Raw genomic sequence first — 14,287 nt, 5'->3', positions numbered from 1 at the left:
TTCTCAGTACGAGTCTGATATTTGAACTAAAGTTAAATATTTGCTTTCTGTTCTTCTTTTCGTGTGCACAAATAGTTTAAGAATCTTTAAGTATCACTTGCAGTAAAAAAAAAAAAAAAATAGGGAAGCCTGGGTGGCTCAGTGGTGAGCGTCTGCCTTTGGCTCAGGGCATGACTCCAGAGTCTTGGGATCAAGTCCTGCATCGGGTTCCCTGCAGGGAGCCTGCTTCTCCCTCTGCCTGTGTCTCAGCCTCTCTCTCTGTGTCTCTCATGAATAAATAAATAAAATCTTAAAAAAAAAATAAAATAAGCACATGTAGTCATATCACCTTGCAGTCACGAGGAAAGATGTTTATTGGATACCGCCCATGGAGAGCAGTCCCATACAGTATGTTCCAGGCACTGTTCTTCTGAGTGCTTTATGCAAATTAAATCCTCGTCACAGTGCCTGGAGGGGGTTACTATTATTACTTTCATTTTACGGATAAAGAAATCGAGGCACAGAAAGATTCAGTAACTTGCCCAAAAGTCACACAGCTGGTAAGTGGTGGAGCCGAGCTTTCAGGCCAGGGTTTGCCTCCATTGGCTCTTCAGCCCTGCTGCATGCTTTTGTGCCGCTGACATGAGCCTGTGCTGGGACGGGCCGAACTGGAGCCGTAGTCCAGAGGTGCTCGCTTGTGGTAGAAATCTCCTGCCAATTTTCTAAGGCTGAAGCCCAATCTTGCCAGCAGCGCAGTCCCCTGCTCTCGGCTCTGGACAGTCACCGCGTGCCCCCGGGGAGCCCCCTGCAGTAGACATGCTTAGTGCACCTGGCTGGGCTGTGCCCTGACACCGTGGGGCCCAGGCCGCCACTCCCGGGACCTGCGAGGTGTAGCGGCCTCCTGTCCTCGTCCTGTGTCGCTGCCCGGCCGTGTCTCTGCCTCAGCCACTGTCCCATGGACGGCCCCTGTCTGACCCTCGGTCTCGGCCTCTTTGTGTAGATTGGAGACGTGCTCCTGGGGGTCTAGGGAGGGGCGCAAAGATGAGAAGAGCGGTAATTCCCTTTTCCAGATACCTCAGAATCATTTGTCAGTGATACTGCACGCAGATCGCCCTTTATCACGTGGGGCATTACTCAGTGTTGTTCACACAGGTTTCCTCCTCCCAATGGCCCTTTGGGAGTTGCACTGGAAGCGGCCACCATCACCATGGAAACCTAAGTTTTGGCCTCCTGTGTGGAGTGGAGCAGCAGTCAGATGTCACCCGGAGTCGGGATGGCCAGGGATTCAGAGGCGCCGTTGTCTGAATGCCATGCCACCCGTCCCGTGGCGACTCAGGCTGTTGCACTGTCCATCTCACTGACTCGAAACCTCTCTTTTGACAGGATTCGATCCGAGATGTGCACATCAAAGGGATCATGTACAGAGCGATTGAAGCAGACATTGGTAGGTAGGGCGGTGTTGTGAAGGTCGCCCCACGTGTCCTTGCACCCGCGGCTGTACTATTCCTGTTGTGAGCAGGTGCTCAGCCCCTCCTTGCTCCCTCAGACCTCTGACCTCAGCCTTCTTGTTGTGTCACAACGTGAGCCAAGCCTCCTTCAGAAAGGGAGGCACTGACAGCCGCAGGCGGCATGCAGCATGTCCCCCAGGACTGAGGAGGCAGGCTGTGTTGGTGATGCCCGGGTGCCGGCGGGCCCCAAGCCACGCGTCCCCACACTGTTCCCCCAAGTGCCTGGCTGCGGGCCCCTGGAGTGACCCCGTGGGCTGACCTCATGCTCAGGTGTGTGAACTCACCTCTTGCCCTAGAAAAGTACATCTGCTATGCCGAGCAGACGCGCGCGGTGCTGGCCAAACTGGCGGATCACGGCAAGAAGATGTTTCTCATCACCAACAGCCCCAGCAGTTTTGTGTAAGTTATTGTGGGCATCCTTGGCGGCGACAGGCTCGTGGCTCGTAGTCCCATTTGTCTCAACAGTTAGGAATCGGGAAGAAAAAGTTGCAGAAGCAGCCGATCTCCTTCTTGTTAGACTGACGTGCTGACCTATTGTTTCAGGGACAAAGGGATGCGGTATATCGTTGGAAAAGACTGGAGGGACCTGTTTGATGTGGTCATCGTTCAGGCCGAGAAGCCAAACTTCTTTAATGACAAGCGGAGGTGAGCGTCTGTCTTTCTGGGAGAATCAGGCTATGGTCCTTTGCTGCTGTGGACACAGCTCGTGTGACTTGGTAACATCTGGTTGTCACTTGGTGAGATGTGTACTAAAATGGTATTTCCATGAGCTGTTTTTGTGAAGCAGATTTTCTGTGATCAAATACATTTAGGAAATTGGGGCTAAAGAAAGTTTTTCTACCAGAAGGGCTTTGTAGACTCTCAGTGATTTTTAAGGGGGACATAGTGGCACCTAGTGTTTTCCAGGTCTATTTGACCCCCGAGTTCTTTCCTCACTAAATGGATCCCAGGGTCTGCAGTTTGGGACGTGTACACCCGGCCAGGGAGTGTGGTGCTGGGGTGTGTGTTCCAGGGCTTTGTCAGGTTCTGTTCCCAGTGAGTAACCATGTAGGGTTCATGAGCACAGCCTGCACGATTCCAACATGGGTCATGGCGTTTCTGTTTCTGTCTAGACCTTTCCGCAAGGTGAACGAGAAAGGTGTCTTGCTCTGGGACAAGATCCACAAGTTGCAGAAAGGCCAGATCTATAAGCAGGTACCTCATGACTGATTTTTTCCCTTTTTGTTCCTTTGCTTTGTGGTCGGTTATAACAGTAACAGCCCACATTTGTTGACCCTTGCTGTGTGCCAGGCGTGAATTGGCTGTTTATACACTGGCTGCGAAGCTTAAACTTAAGTCAGTATATTTTCAATGTGCTATGTCCAAATTATTTATTTAATATTTTATTTATTTATTCATGAGACACAGAGAGAGAGAGAGGCAGAGACACAGGCAGAGAGAGAAGCAGGCTCCCTGCAGGGAGCCCAATGTGGAACTTGATCCCAGGACCCTGGGGTCACATCCTGAGCCCAAGGGAGATGCTCAACCACTGAGCCACCCAGGCGTCCTGTGCTATGATTAACTCAGAATCCAACAGTCTTTAAAAACAAAATTTAAAACCTTACTTTCAGAGTGTATACGATTTAAGATGTTAGCAGTGAACCTTGGATATTTCTCTTGAAGAAGCATTCATCACATCACATGGTGTGTTACCTTAAATTCCTGATTATCTCCCGATGAGCTGTGTTTTGTACACAGTTTTGATATATTTTCTTTTTTTTTTTTTAAGATTTTATTTATTTATTCATGAGAGACACAGAGAGAGAGGAGGCAGAGACACAGGCAGAGGGAGAAGTAGGCTCCACGTAGGGAGCCCGACTTGGGACCCGATCCTGGGACTCCAGGATCAGGCCCTGGGCTGAAGGTGGCACTAAACCGCTGAGCCTTCTGGCTGCCCTATCTTTTATATTTTTTATTTTTCTATAAGATTCATAAAACATGAAATTATAGAATAGTACTACATGGTAAAAAACTTGATCCATGCCTGGTGGGTTGATAGCGCAGTAAGTATACTTCCTAGACCTTGAAGCTTTGCTTTGATGCAGCCATCAGACTTCTTGGAATTAGACCAAGGAAATTATTAAGATGTAGCTACAACTTTGCTACCAGAATGTTTATCATGAGTTACAAAATAGATGACAGGGTAAGCGTCCAACATTAGGGAATCGTAACAGGAACCACAGCATTTCTCCCTCCTGAACTGGTGGGTTAATATTCATTGACATGATCACCAAATGTTCAGTGTAGAAAGATCATTACAAAGAGGTTTATACAATATGAGTCATTCTGGAAAGAAAGGTCTGAGGGATTTCACACAAAAGTGTTTTTACCCTTATGTTCTGAATTACTTAAATTATAAAAGCAAATTTTTTGTTAAGTTTTAAATAACAGATACCATGGGCCACCGGTTATGTAGGTTTCTATCTCATATAGTCTAATAGCTATATTTTTCTCTCATTGCAGGGCAATTTATATGAATTTTTGAAGCTTACTGGGTGGAGAGGATCCAAAGTGCTGTATTTTGGTGACCACATATACAGTGACCTGGCGGTGAGGAACCTTTGTTTCCATTCCTTTGCTGGGGGACAGACATGTTTGTCTTACTTCATGAGGAATTTATCTTGTGTTTAAGACCATTTTTATGCTTTCATAAATATGAAGACTAGGTCTCCCCCACCCCACCCCCCTTTTTTTAAATGTCTCATTTTTAACAACAGAATGGATCCAGGGTCTAAAAAAAGGTAATTTTTTTTTGAGATGATAGAAAGCAGCAGTTTATTCAGGATTTATCAGAAAAGTCTTTCCATTTAAGTAATGGTAAGAAACAAATGCCAGTGTTCTTTTCTTTTTTTTTCTCTTATTGAACCTCAGAGGCATATGAAGGAGAATTCATAAACATCAGTCAGGGCTGCTTTTGCAATTTCAAAAACTGGCATTTCTGGGAAACAGCTATTATAAGAAAGTGAGGCATTTCTTGCCCATTGGAATCAGAGCAGCATTGCAGGACTTGAATCAGGATTTAATGCATAATTGGGATGAGACTGGGTAGTCAGTCCTGTGTACTGCATTGCTCAGCTCCTGGTGCAGTGAGTTTCTGTGGGTTAAGCAAGTCCGGGCAGGTGACACCACACACGACTTGTAGGGTCTGCATGACGCCCAGTGTCAGTGCCCCCAGGGCAGGGTCGTGGCCGGCTCTCCCGCTCCATGACTGGCATTTCTGAGCATTCTGACCCACGTCAGAGCGGTCTCACGCGTTTTTCCCTGTGTCTGCCTACCGTCGAGCAGGGAGCTATCGTGGGCTGGGAAGTATTTTCAGAGCACATGTGCTGCCGTCTGAAGTCTGTGGACTCAGATTCAGACGGGTGCGGGGTGGGGAGAAGGGTGCCTGTGTGCAGAGACTCTCTCTCGGGTGATTGCAGCACACAGCCTTCCTGGTCATGTCTTCCCAGTGGGCCGAGGCCTAGTGGAGGGTATCACGGGTGTCTGTGTGGCTCTGCTGTTCCTAGCTGTGTGACCTTGAACATATCCTCAAGCCTGGTGACCTCATTTTGAGAAGAGAGAAGTAAGATAATGTGAAAGTGGAATACAAAGTGCTACTGTCAGTCTGCTGGCAGTACCAGAGGCTTGGCTGAGAGTCCCAGCACCGCACAGCTTTGCCCCTTGCTACGTGGTGTTATTGGGCCTGAGGAGATAACCATGTGCTACCCTTGAAGTATGCGGGTACGTGACCCGTGAAGGCATGCACACGGGCAGGGCTTAGCATCAAGAGAGGTGCTTACCAGGAGTACTGTCTTCAGGTGCAGCCCCCATGACCTCGACATCACCTGGAAACTTGGTCGAAATGCAGCGTCTCAGGCCTCGCATTAGACCTGCTGACTTAGAAACTCTGTGTTAAGTAGCTTTTCACACTAAAATTTGACACCAGGGTAACATTAGCCTCAGAATAAGTTAGGAAGTGAGGCCTCCTCTTTAGTTTTTGGAAGAGTTTAAGGAGGGTTGGTGTTAATTCCTCTTTAAGTGTTTGGTGGACTTCAGCAGTGAAAGCATCCATTTGCTCCTGGGCGTTTCATTGTTGGAAGGATTTGGTTACTGCTTCAATCTCCTTACTAGTCCCACGTCTTTTCAGATTCCCTGTTTCTTTGTCAGTCAGTCTTGGTAGGTTGTTTCTGGGAGTGTCATTTAGGTTACGCAGGCTGTTGGTGTACAGTAGTTTATGGCTTTTACAATTCTTTTTTATTTCTGTAGAATGGGTAGTGTTGTCACTACTCAATTTTCTGATTTTTAGTAACTTGAGTCTTCTGGGGTTTTTATTTTATTTTTTTGGTATGCTAAAAGTTTGTCAGTTGTCCATTTTTTCTTGGTTTTGTTGATTTTTTTTAATAGTTTTTCTATTCTTTGAATCTCTGCTCTGATCTTTATGATTTCCTTGTCCTCTTAGCTTTCAATTTAGTTTTTTCTCTTTCTAGTTCCTTATCATGTAAAGTCTTGTTAATTTGGGATCTTTTTTTCAGTGTAAATGTGCATGGTTATAGGTTTCCCCGTGAGGACTGCACTGCTGTATCCCCTAGGTTTTTTTAATGTCGTATGTGCATTTGCATTTAAGTTTGTCGTAAGGGGCCCCTGGGTGGCTCAGTGGTTGGGTGTCTGCCTTCACCGTGATCTTGGGGTCCTGCGATCGAGTCCCGCATTGGGCTTCCTGCTCCCCTCTCCTCCTTGGCTCGTGCTCTCTCTTGCTATCTCTGTCTGTTTCTCAAATAAATAAAATCTTAAAAAATTTTTCGTCACAAAGTATTTTCTCATTTCTCTTGTGATTTCTTCTTTGACTCGTTGTTTAAGTGGGTGATCTTTCATTCCCCCTTGTTGTGAACTTCTCAGTTTTTCCTTCAGCTGTTGGTCCCTAGCTTCACTCCTTGTGATCAGTAAAGATACTTTGTATGATTTTAAAGTTTATCACGACTTGTTTTGGGGCCTAATGTAAGGTCTGTCCTGGACTGTTTCATGTGCATGGAGAAGAATGTGTGTTCTGCTTTCATTGGGGGAGTGTTCTGCACACGTGCATGAGGGCTGGCTGGTCTTCAGTGTGTTCAAGGTCTGTGCTTCCTGATACTTCATCTCTTTCCTGGTGGTTTTTCTCCAATAGAACATGGGCTGTTGAAGTCTCCTGCTATTGCAGCAGAGTTGACTATTGTTCCTCCATTCTCCTCAGCTCGGATGTTTGCTGCCTGTGTGCTTATAATTGTTACATATTCTTGGTGAATTAACCTTTTACCATGATATGATGTCATTCTTGGTGTCTTTGACAATTTTTGATTCAAAGTCTGTTTTGTCTGATATTAGCATAGCACCCCTGCTATCTTGGTTACTATGTGTATGGAACGTTTTCTTTAATCCTTTGGATCCCTGTGTCCTTAGATCCATAGTGAGTCTCTTGTAGGGATGCCCGACTGGCTCAGCCGGGGAAGCATGTGACTCCTGATTTTGGGGTTGTAGATTCAGGCCCCACATTGGATATAGAAATTACTTAAAAATAAATCTTAAAAATAAATAAGGTACGCTTTGGGGGCTCAGTGGGTGAAGCACCTGCTTTCGGCTCAGGTCATGATCCCAGGGTTCTGGGATGGAGCCTCGTGTCCAGTTTCTGTGCTCCAGGGTAGCCTGCTTCTCCCTCCCTCCTCTCTGCCCCTCTGACTACTTGTGCATGCACTCTCTCTCTCTGTTAAATAAATAAGTAAAATCTTAAAAAAAAAAAAAAAAAAAACAAGTAAAATGAGTCTCCTGGAGTATATTGTTGGATCCCATGCCAAAAGTTTGAAAACTGTTAGAAAGTGGTAAGATCAGTTCATAACTAACATGTCAGAAATTAATATGGCAAAGCATATTATCTTTATAGGGTGTCACCTTGGGAATGCAGAGGCATCTAATGTTGCTGCTGTTTCTCAAAACACATTTGGGTGCCCCTTTTGGGATAGATTTGAGAGCCAGGTTGAGGCACAGGAGAGAATGAGATTTATTACTATTACTTTATTATCACGTACTTTAATCTTAGGAATGTTCCAGATGACTTGTTATTTATTTTCAGAAATAAAAGCCACCTTCAAATGTTTGCCATCATTGGGAATGTTTGAAAGGTTGAGCTGTAGGTTTTCATATATTATAGGAACAGGAGAGAGATGAAAGGTTTAAAGCAATTTGATAGGTGAGGAAGGTAGGCATCCTTAGGTCATCCGGAGCAGGGATTCTGGCTTTAGGTAAATAGCCAATGAACTTTTAAAATTGTAAACCTTAGACCACTTCACTTCTTAAAACCTCAGAGCTTTCCTTTCTTCAGAACAAAAGGCTGACTTCCTACTGTGTCCTCCAAGGCCCTGCTTGAGCTGTCCTTTTCCTGCCTGCTTCTCTGAAGGCAGGACCCATAGCTGCCCTTGCCACTGCCCTAGGCTCCCGCCTGGCTATCCCTGTAACAACTCCACCTCCACACCCCCCACCCAGCATGTTCCTGCCCGGGGGCCTTTGCACTTACTGTTTTTCTGGCCTGAATTGTCCTCCTCCCACATATTTGCATAGTTCACTTTCCTTCCCTGGTGATCTCTGCACCAACTTCCCTTTAATTGGCCTAACCCACTTTATATAATGGTAACTTTTCCTCTTCTTAATCTGCCTGATTTTTGATGTTGTATTTATAACCACCTGCCTTTGTATATTTACTTGCTTATTTTTTGTATTTCCCACAAGGACAGGGTTTTGTCAGTTTTTGTTCATTGCTCTATCCTCATTGTCTAGACCAGGGCCTGGCAGTTAGAACTATTTGATAAATATTTGCCGAATAAGAAAATGAATGACCATTTAGCATGGTGATTATATATTTTAGATTTCCCAGGATATATCTGTTGATAGATGTTCTGGCTTATTGTCAAATCATGAGGCCAGTATATATACATATATATATTTTAACATCCAGTCATTGAAGAACTGTGGGTTGATTTTTTTTATTTTTAAGATTTAATTTATTTATTCATGAGAGACACAGAGAGAGGCAGAGACACAGGCAGAGGGAGAAGCAGGCTCCCTGTGGGGAGCCCGATGTGGGACTCGATCCCAGGACCCCGGGGTCATATCCTGAGCCGAAGGCAGATGCTCCACGGCTGTGCCCCGCAGGTGTCCTGAGGTTACTATATTTGGAATAAAAAATATGATCATGTACCTCTGTGTTGTAGGATCATTCCAAGTCTGAGATTCTGTGATTGCCCATAAGCCACAAGGCCTGGGCAGTGGGTGCTCCCCAGGAATCTGTGGATGAATTGAATGGAGACCTCCAGGAGCATTTTGATGGAGCCTCTTTCTGCCCTTGACCTAACTGCTGTTACAGCCCATGGTTAATGATTTCAGACCCTGTGCTTGTGCAGGAGCTGTGATTCACAGCAGTTATTTTCAGAATAGAAACTTTGGGTGTAATGGTCAAAGCCTGGGGCTGACTTGGTTTTAATTAAATGTAATTCATTGAATTTGGGTTAATAACTAGTCATTACAAAGAAAAAGTAGTTCAGCAAACACCTGTTGCATCTGGGAAAGGGAGATAAATGGTTTAAGTTCTTTTTTTTTAAATTTTTAAAAAAATTTATTTATGATAGAGAGAGAGAGAGAGAGAGAGAGAGAGAGGCAGAGACACAGGCAGAGGGAGAAGCAGGCCCCACGCACCGGGAGCCCGACGTGGGATTCGATCCCGGGTCTCCAGGATTGCGCCCTGGGCCAAAGGCAGGCGCCAAACCGCTGTGCCACCCAGGGATCCCGGTTTAAGTTCTTTTGAGAAGAATGCTGACTTTCATGGTCTTTGCCATCAGGATTTGACCCTGAAGCATGGTTGGCGAACTGGTGCGATTATCCCGGAGCTGAGATCCGAGCTTAGAATCATGAACACGGAGCAGTACATTCAAACCATGACCTGGCTGCAGACCCTGACCGGGTTATTGGAACAGATGCAGGTTTGGGATTTTTTTTTTCCCTCTTCTATGTTTTCTTTAAGGCTGAAGTTAGACCATGAGCCAAAGTTACTTCTTTTTAATTGTGGTTATAAAGCACAAGGTGTAAGTCGTCGTGCAGAATAACTCCTGGGGTTCTCTTGCCCCTAAGAAGAGTTTTGTCAGCCTCCCTGCGAAGAGAACTTTAAAAATGCCCCGAAAATTCATTCCGAGAAAGAGCTTTGTGGGGCCATGTAGATGCGCATGTTTCCCCGCAGGAACCCTGTGTCCTTGCCTCTGCACTATAGCTCTGTTGGGAGAGGGCCCGTGGGGTGTGGGATTCAAGAACTGCTGATGCGTGGGCCTGGTCCGGCTTCTGCCCCTGGCCTGCTGTGGGACTGCGCCGTTCTGGGCCTCAGTTTCCCTGGCTTACTGGAGGGACTCTCAAAGCAAAAGTTCGGATGTCTGTGTGCAGCCACCCTTTGACTTGAGGAGAATGCGTATGGTTTGCTGGTCACTGGAGTTCAGTGGCAGGTTTTTCTGTATGGAAGGTAGGTGGCCAGTCGTGGACAGTTAGTGAGGAATGCTGTTTTGGTGATTTTCTGGCCCGTGGCCCATGGATTTTCTGCCTTGACTTGTAGCCATGACCCACTCTGAGGTTCCTGAGATGCCTTGCTGCCCTCTGGGTTCAGCTGACTCGGCCTGCAGCCTCCCTGCCTGAGTGCTTAGGAGGAGCCTGGGCGCCCTCCCTCTTGTCTGACACCTGTGCTCTGGCCATAGCTGGGTGCCCACACCTGCCAGCCCGCTTTGGGAAGGGCAGGGAAGTGCCCTCCTGGCCCAGCCAGCAGTCCTCGAGGGGGCAGCTGGGACCGAGCCAAGGTGGGGCTGGCAGCAGTGGCAGACATCCCAAGTATGGGGCCTCACACATCCCCCAGGGTCTCTTCCAGCGTGCTCTGCCCACATTGGTTCTTGCCTTGTCCATCATGCTGGTCTGTGAGATGCTTTTCTAAAAATCAAAGGCATCAGTTCTGGGTTGATGTAGCTGCAAGTCTGTACATAGGTCACCCAGTGATAATAGTTACTTCTCATATGCCACACATTGTGCCACGTGCTGGCTGCACACACGTTGGTCATTAATAGTCCTGCTGTCCTTTGTAGGCAGGTGTGATTTTCCCATGTTAGAATAAGGAGACTGTGTGTTTGGGAATTGGGCAACATGTGTGAGATCATAAAATGGCGAGAACTTGAATGCAGACTTATGTGATGCCTAGTCCATGCCTTTGAGCAGGTGTCAGCGTGCTTCCCTACTCTTCAGTTTGGAGGTCTCAAGTGTGGTGAAGGGCCCTTATGCCAGGTGTGCTTTCTGTGGTGCTGGCAGCTGGGTGATGCACAGACACAATCTGCATGTCGTTGGTGTCACTACATTTTATTTTATTATTTAAATTAAAAAAAATTAGAGTATGCACCGCACATGCATGAGAGCAGAGGGGAGAGCAGAGACTCTTCAGGCAGGCTCCCCACCCCATGCGGGACTCTACCTCACCAGCCCAAAATCGCAATGTGAGCCGAAACCAAGAGCTGGATGCTTAGCCAGCTGAGCCACCTGGACCTCCCATGTGTCTCCACATTTTAGCTTTGAGGGTAGTCTTGTTTTCTTCTCTCTGATCTATATAAAAGGCTTGATAATTAAGGACTGGAAGTGCTGGAACTATTTCTCCGACTTTGGAGGTAAAATTTTATAAGGCATCAGGTAGGGGAAGGAAGAAGAGAGTAGTGCCATTCACATCGCCACCCCCCATTTATAGGAGAGGAAATTGAGTCTCAAGGATGAATAACTTATCTTGAATTCCAGAGTTAGTGAGCAGCAGAACCAACCTGTTTAGAAATGTTCTAGATACTGCATTCTAGAACCACAGTCCACACATGACACAGACACCATGTTCTAGATTCCTTGTTCTAGACACTGTTCCAGATGCTAAGGGCTTTGAAGTAGATGCTGATGGCCGCACCTGAGCACAGAAGGGGAGGATAGCCTGCACAGGTGAAGGCTGAGCTGTGGTGTAGGTCCTGCCAGCCCAACTCAAGTCTTACCTTCCACACTGACAGCTCGTGGCCTCTACTACTTTCCGCAGCTTTCTGTGCAGTTAGATCCACCAGGATGGAGAGAAGTGTGGCAGGAAATTAAAAAAAACCCGATGAATGTCATTTCTCAAGTTCTTCCTCACCCTGCTCCCCTCCCTGCTGCCCCCATGTTCACCTGAAAAGCTAAATTATTCCAGTGACACTGGGTCACATATTTCTGTAGACTCCCCTGGGTGGGGGGTTATTTTCAGAAATGTAGTACATTATTGGGATTCTTTCCTGAAGATGAACATTAGTCCTTGGAGGTTGTGTTTGATCTTTGTCATTGGTGGAGCCAGCTGTGTGTCCTTTGGAACCCATCAGATGAACCCAATGTAAGTATTTGATTTTGGTCTTAAGAAAATAGCTGTGAAGAATAAAGATAATTTTGTTAACTGGCCTGGAAGTGCAGGCCAGAACGGCATGATGGAGGGTGTTTGAGTGTGCTCCTGGGTTATTGTGGCACGACTGCATTTCGGTTGGGGGTCAGGGGACTGCAGCAGAGGGCTAGGCTGCTCAGTATATCGGGCTGTGCAGGGCAGGCGCCTGTCATGGCCGCTGAGCTCTGCTCGCAGCACAGAAGCATCCCTGGACACTGGGGTTGTGTCCCGGTGGCCTTATTGGTGCACATGAAGTGTGAATTTTGTATCACTTTCATGTATCACAAAATTGCTTTTCTTTTGATTCCCCACAACTGCCCCCCCCCCCCCAATTTGGAAAGGGACTTACTCTTTTTTAAAGATTTTTATGTATTTATTTGAGAAAGAGAGAGCGTGCACACATACCAGAAGGGGTGAGGGATAGAGGGAGAGGGAGAAGCAGACCCCCAAGAAGCAGGGAGCCCAATATGGGACTGGATCCCAGGACCCCAGGATCATGACCTGAGCCGAAGGCAGATGCTCAACCACTGAGCCCACCAGGGGCCCCTGAAAGGAACTTATTCTTTTTTTTTTTTTTTTTTTTAGATTTTATTTATTTATTCATGACAGTCACACAGAGAGAGAGAGGCAGAGACATAGGCAGAGGGAGAAGCAGGCTCCATGCAGGGAGCCCGATGTGGGATTCGATCCCGGGTCTCCAGGATCGCGCCCTGGGCCAAAGGCAGGCGCCAAACCGCTGCGCCACCCAGGGATCCCGAAAGGAACTTATTCTTAAGCTCAGAAGCCGAGGGGAAAACTGGGTGGTGGGCTGAACTCGGCCTCCCTGGTAGAGGCTGTGGCGTGGGCTGGGTTGCGGTGCCCTGTGCACACTGGGTGGGAGGGCTGGTGCCACAGGCCCAGGCAGAGTATCATCTAGTTTTGCTAATGCAGAGCTGGTTAGGCTAATTTGTGATCAGGCCAAAGGTGGGATCAGCTTCTGGTTAGCCTTCTCTGATACTATGTGCCCCCTGGACTGCATGGTTACGTAAAGATTAGTGTACCTCATGAGCACACCCTTCTTTCTGAAGTGGTTTAAAGTAGATTTCAGGCCTATAGGAGACCCTATAGGGGGAGCAGAGCTGGAAAAAGAGGTGCCTCAAGGAAATATAGTTTTTTTTTTTTTTTTTTTTAAATGGGAGAGACTTGAGTGTGTACAGATGCTGATGGGAGGGCGCCGGGTGAAGGGCTGAGCGTCTGGCAGTGAAGGTGCGCGGCGGAGAAGGGTTCCAGGAGGGCGGAGGGGGCATCACCAGAGGAGCTGGAGAACGTGCCCTGAATTGGGAGACCCAAGTTGGCCCTTGATATGTGCAGCCCTGCCCTGGTATGGGGCTGCCGGGGGCTGCGGGGGCACGGAAGTCACGTGTCCCAGGGCAGCTTGTTTAGGACAGTGCTGTGCAGTAGCTGGAAATCCTTAGGCCCCAGGAGTTCTCCCTTCCTGCATGATAGGCGGTGAGGAACCAGAAATTGCTCCCTCCTGCTGAGACAGGGTGGAGGCGCCTGGGTCCTGGGCTGAGAAGGGGCTGTGGGCAGAGGTGGGGGGTTCCCACTCATGGACGGACTCCTTGCTCGTTTTGTCATGGTCTGTTTACCTACATGTGCCTCCTGTGGGGTGTGTGAGCTTGCTTGTCCTCTGTTGTACCCTCAGCATCGAGCACAATGCTGGGCAGATAGTAGGTGCTGAATACATATGTGCATATGTGTGTATATTTGTGTGCATGTGTATGTGCATGCAGGTGTATGTATGTGTGTGTATGTGTGTGCATGCATGTGTGTTTGCATGTGTATGTGTGTGCATGTGTATGGACATTTGTGTTTGTGGCACCCTACACATTTTGGTGCCGTTTCTGATCCAGTCACATAACTCGTGGAGCCTGTACTCTGTAGTGAGCATTTTCCTGGGTGAAGTATGCAGACTAAAGCACGCCCTCAGAGCCTCTGTGGCTCCCAGGAGCCGTTGCAGTGTCTGGCACTCCTGCCATGCATGGCCGGGTCCCCCTTTGGGAGCTGCCCCCTGCCGGTACAGGCACAACACCCAGGTACAGGCTTCGTGCATGCGGGTTTGTGGGTGGCCGAGGCCCTTTGCAGCTGCCTGCCTGCCCGTCAGGCAGTGGAGCTGGGCAGATGCTAGGCAGCAGAGGGCCGGGCTCCCACATGGGAAACACATGGTCTGCTTGCTTGGTGTTTCTTCCGGGTCCTATGGCTGCTGTGTGACCATGAGTTTGGGGACCCCCCTGTCCCTGCCATCACTGGCGCGCCTCTGACCCCG

At 47.8% G+C, this 14,287-nt stretch overlaps 1 protein-coding gene across 1 annotated transcript in view; it reads left to right on the top strand.

Annotated features, from left to right (window-relative positions):
- The window catches only part of NT5DC3 (5'-nucleotidase domain containing 3), a 48,096-nt gene that overhangs the window by 30,841 nt on the left and 2,968 nt on the right, over positions 1 to 14,287 (top strand). Inside the window, exons 7-12 of the mRNA XM_038559173.1 lie at positions 1,363 to 1,423; positions 1,784 to 1,886; positions 2,031 to 2,132; positions 2,600 to 2,681; positions 3,990 to 4,076; positions 9,365 to 9,505. Coding sequence (XP_038415101.1) covers positions 1,363 to 1,423; positions 1,784 to 1,886; positions 2,031 to 2,132; positions 2,600 to 2,681; positions 3,990 to 4,076; positions 9,365 to 9,505 — 576 coding nt within the window. The remainder of the gene's footprint in view (positions 1 to 1,362; positions 1,424 to 1,783; positions 1,887 to 2,030; positions 2,133 to 2,599; positions 2,682 to 3,989; positions 4,077 to 9,364; positions 9,506 to 14,287) is intronic.

Source organism: Canis lupus, chromosome 15, assembly GCF_011100685.1.
Source record: "Canis lupus familiaris isolate Mischka breed German Shepherd chromosome 15, alternate assembly UU_Cfam_GSD_1.0, whole genome shotgun sequence".
Lineage (NCBI taxonomy): Eukaryota > Metazoa > Chordata > Mammalia > Carnivora > Canidae > Canis > Canis lupus.
The sequence above is the reverse complement of the archived record's forward strand: the minus strand, read 5'-3'. Positions and strand labels throughout refer to the sequence as shown.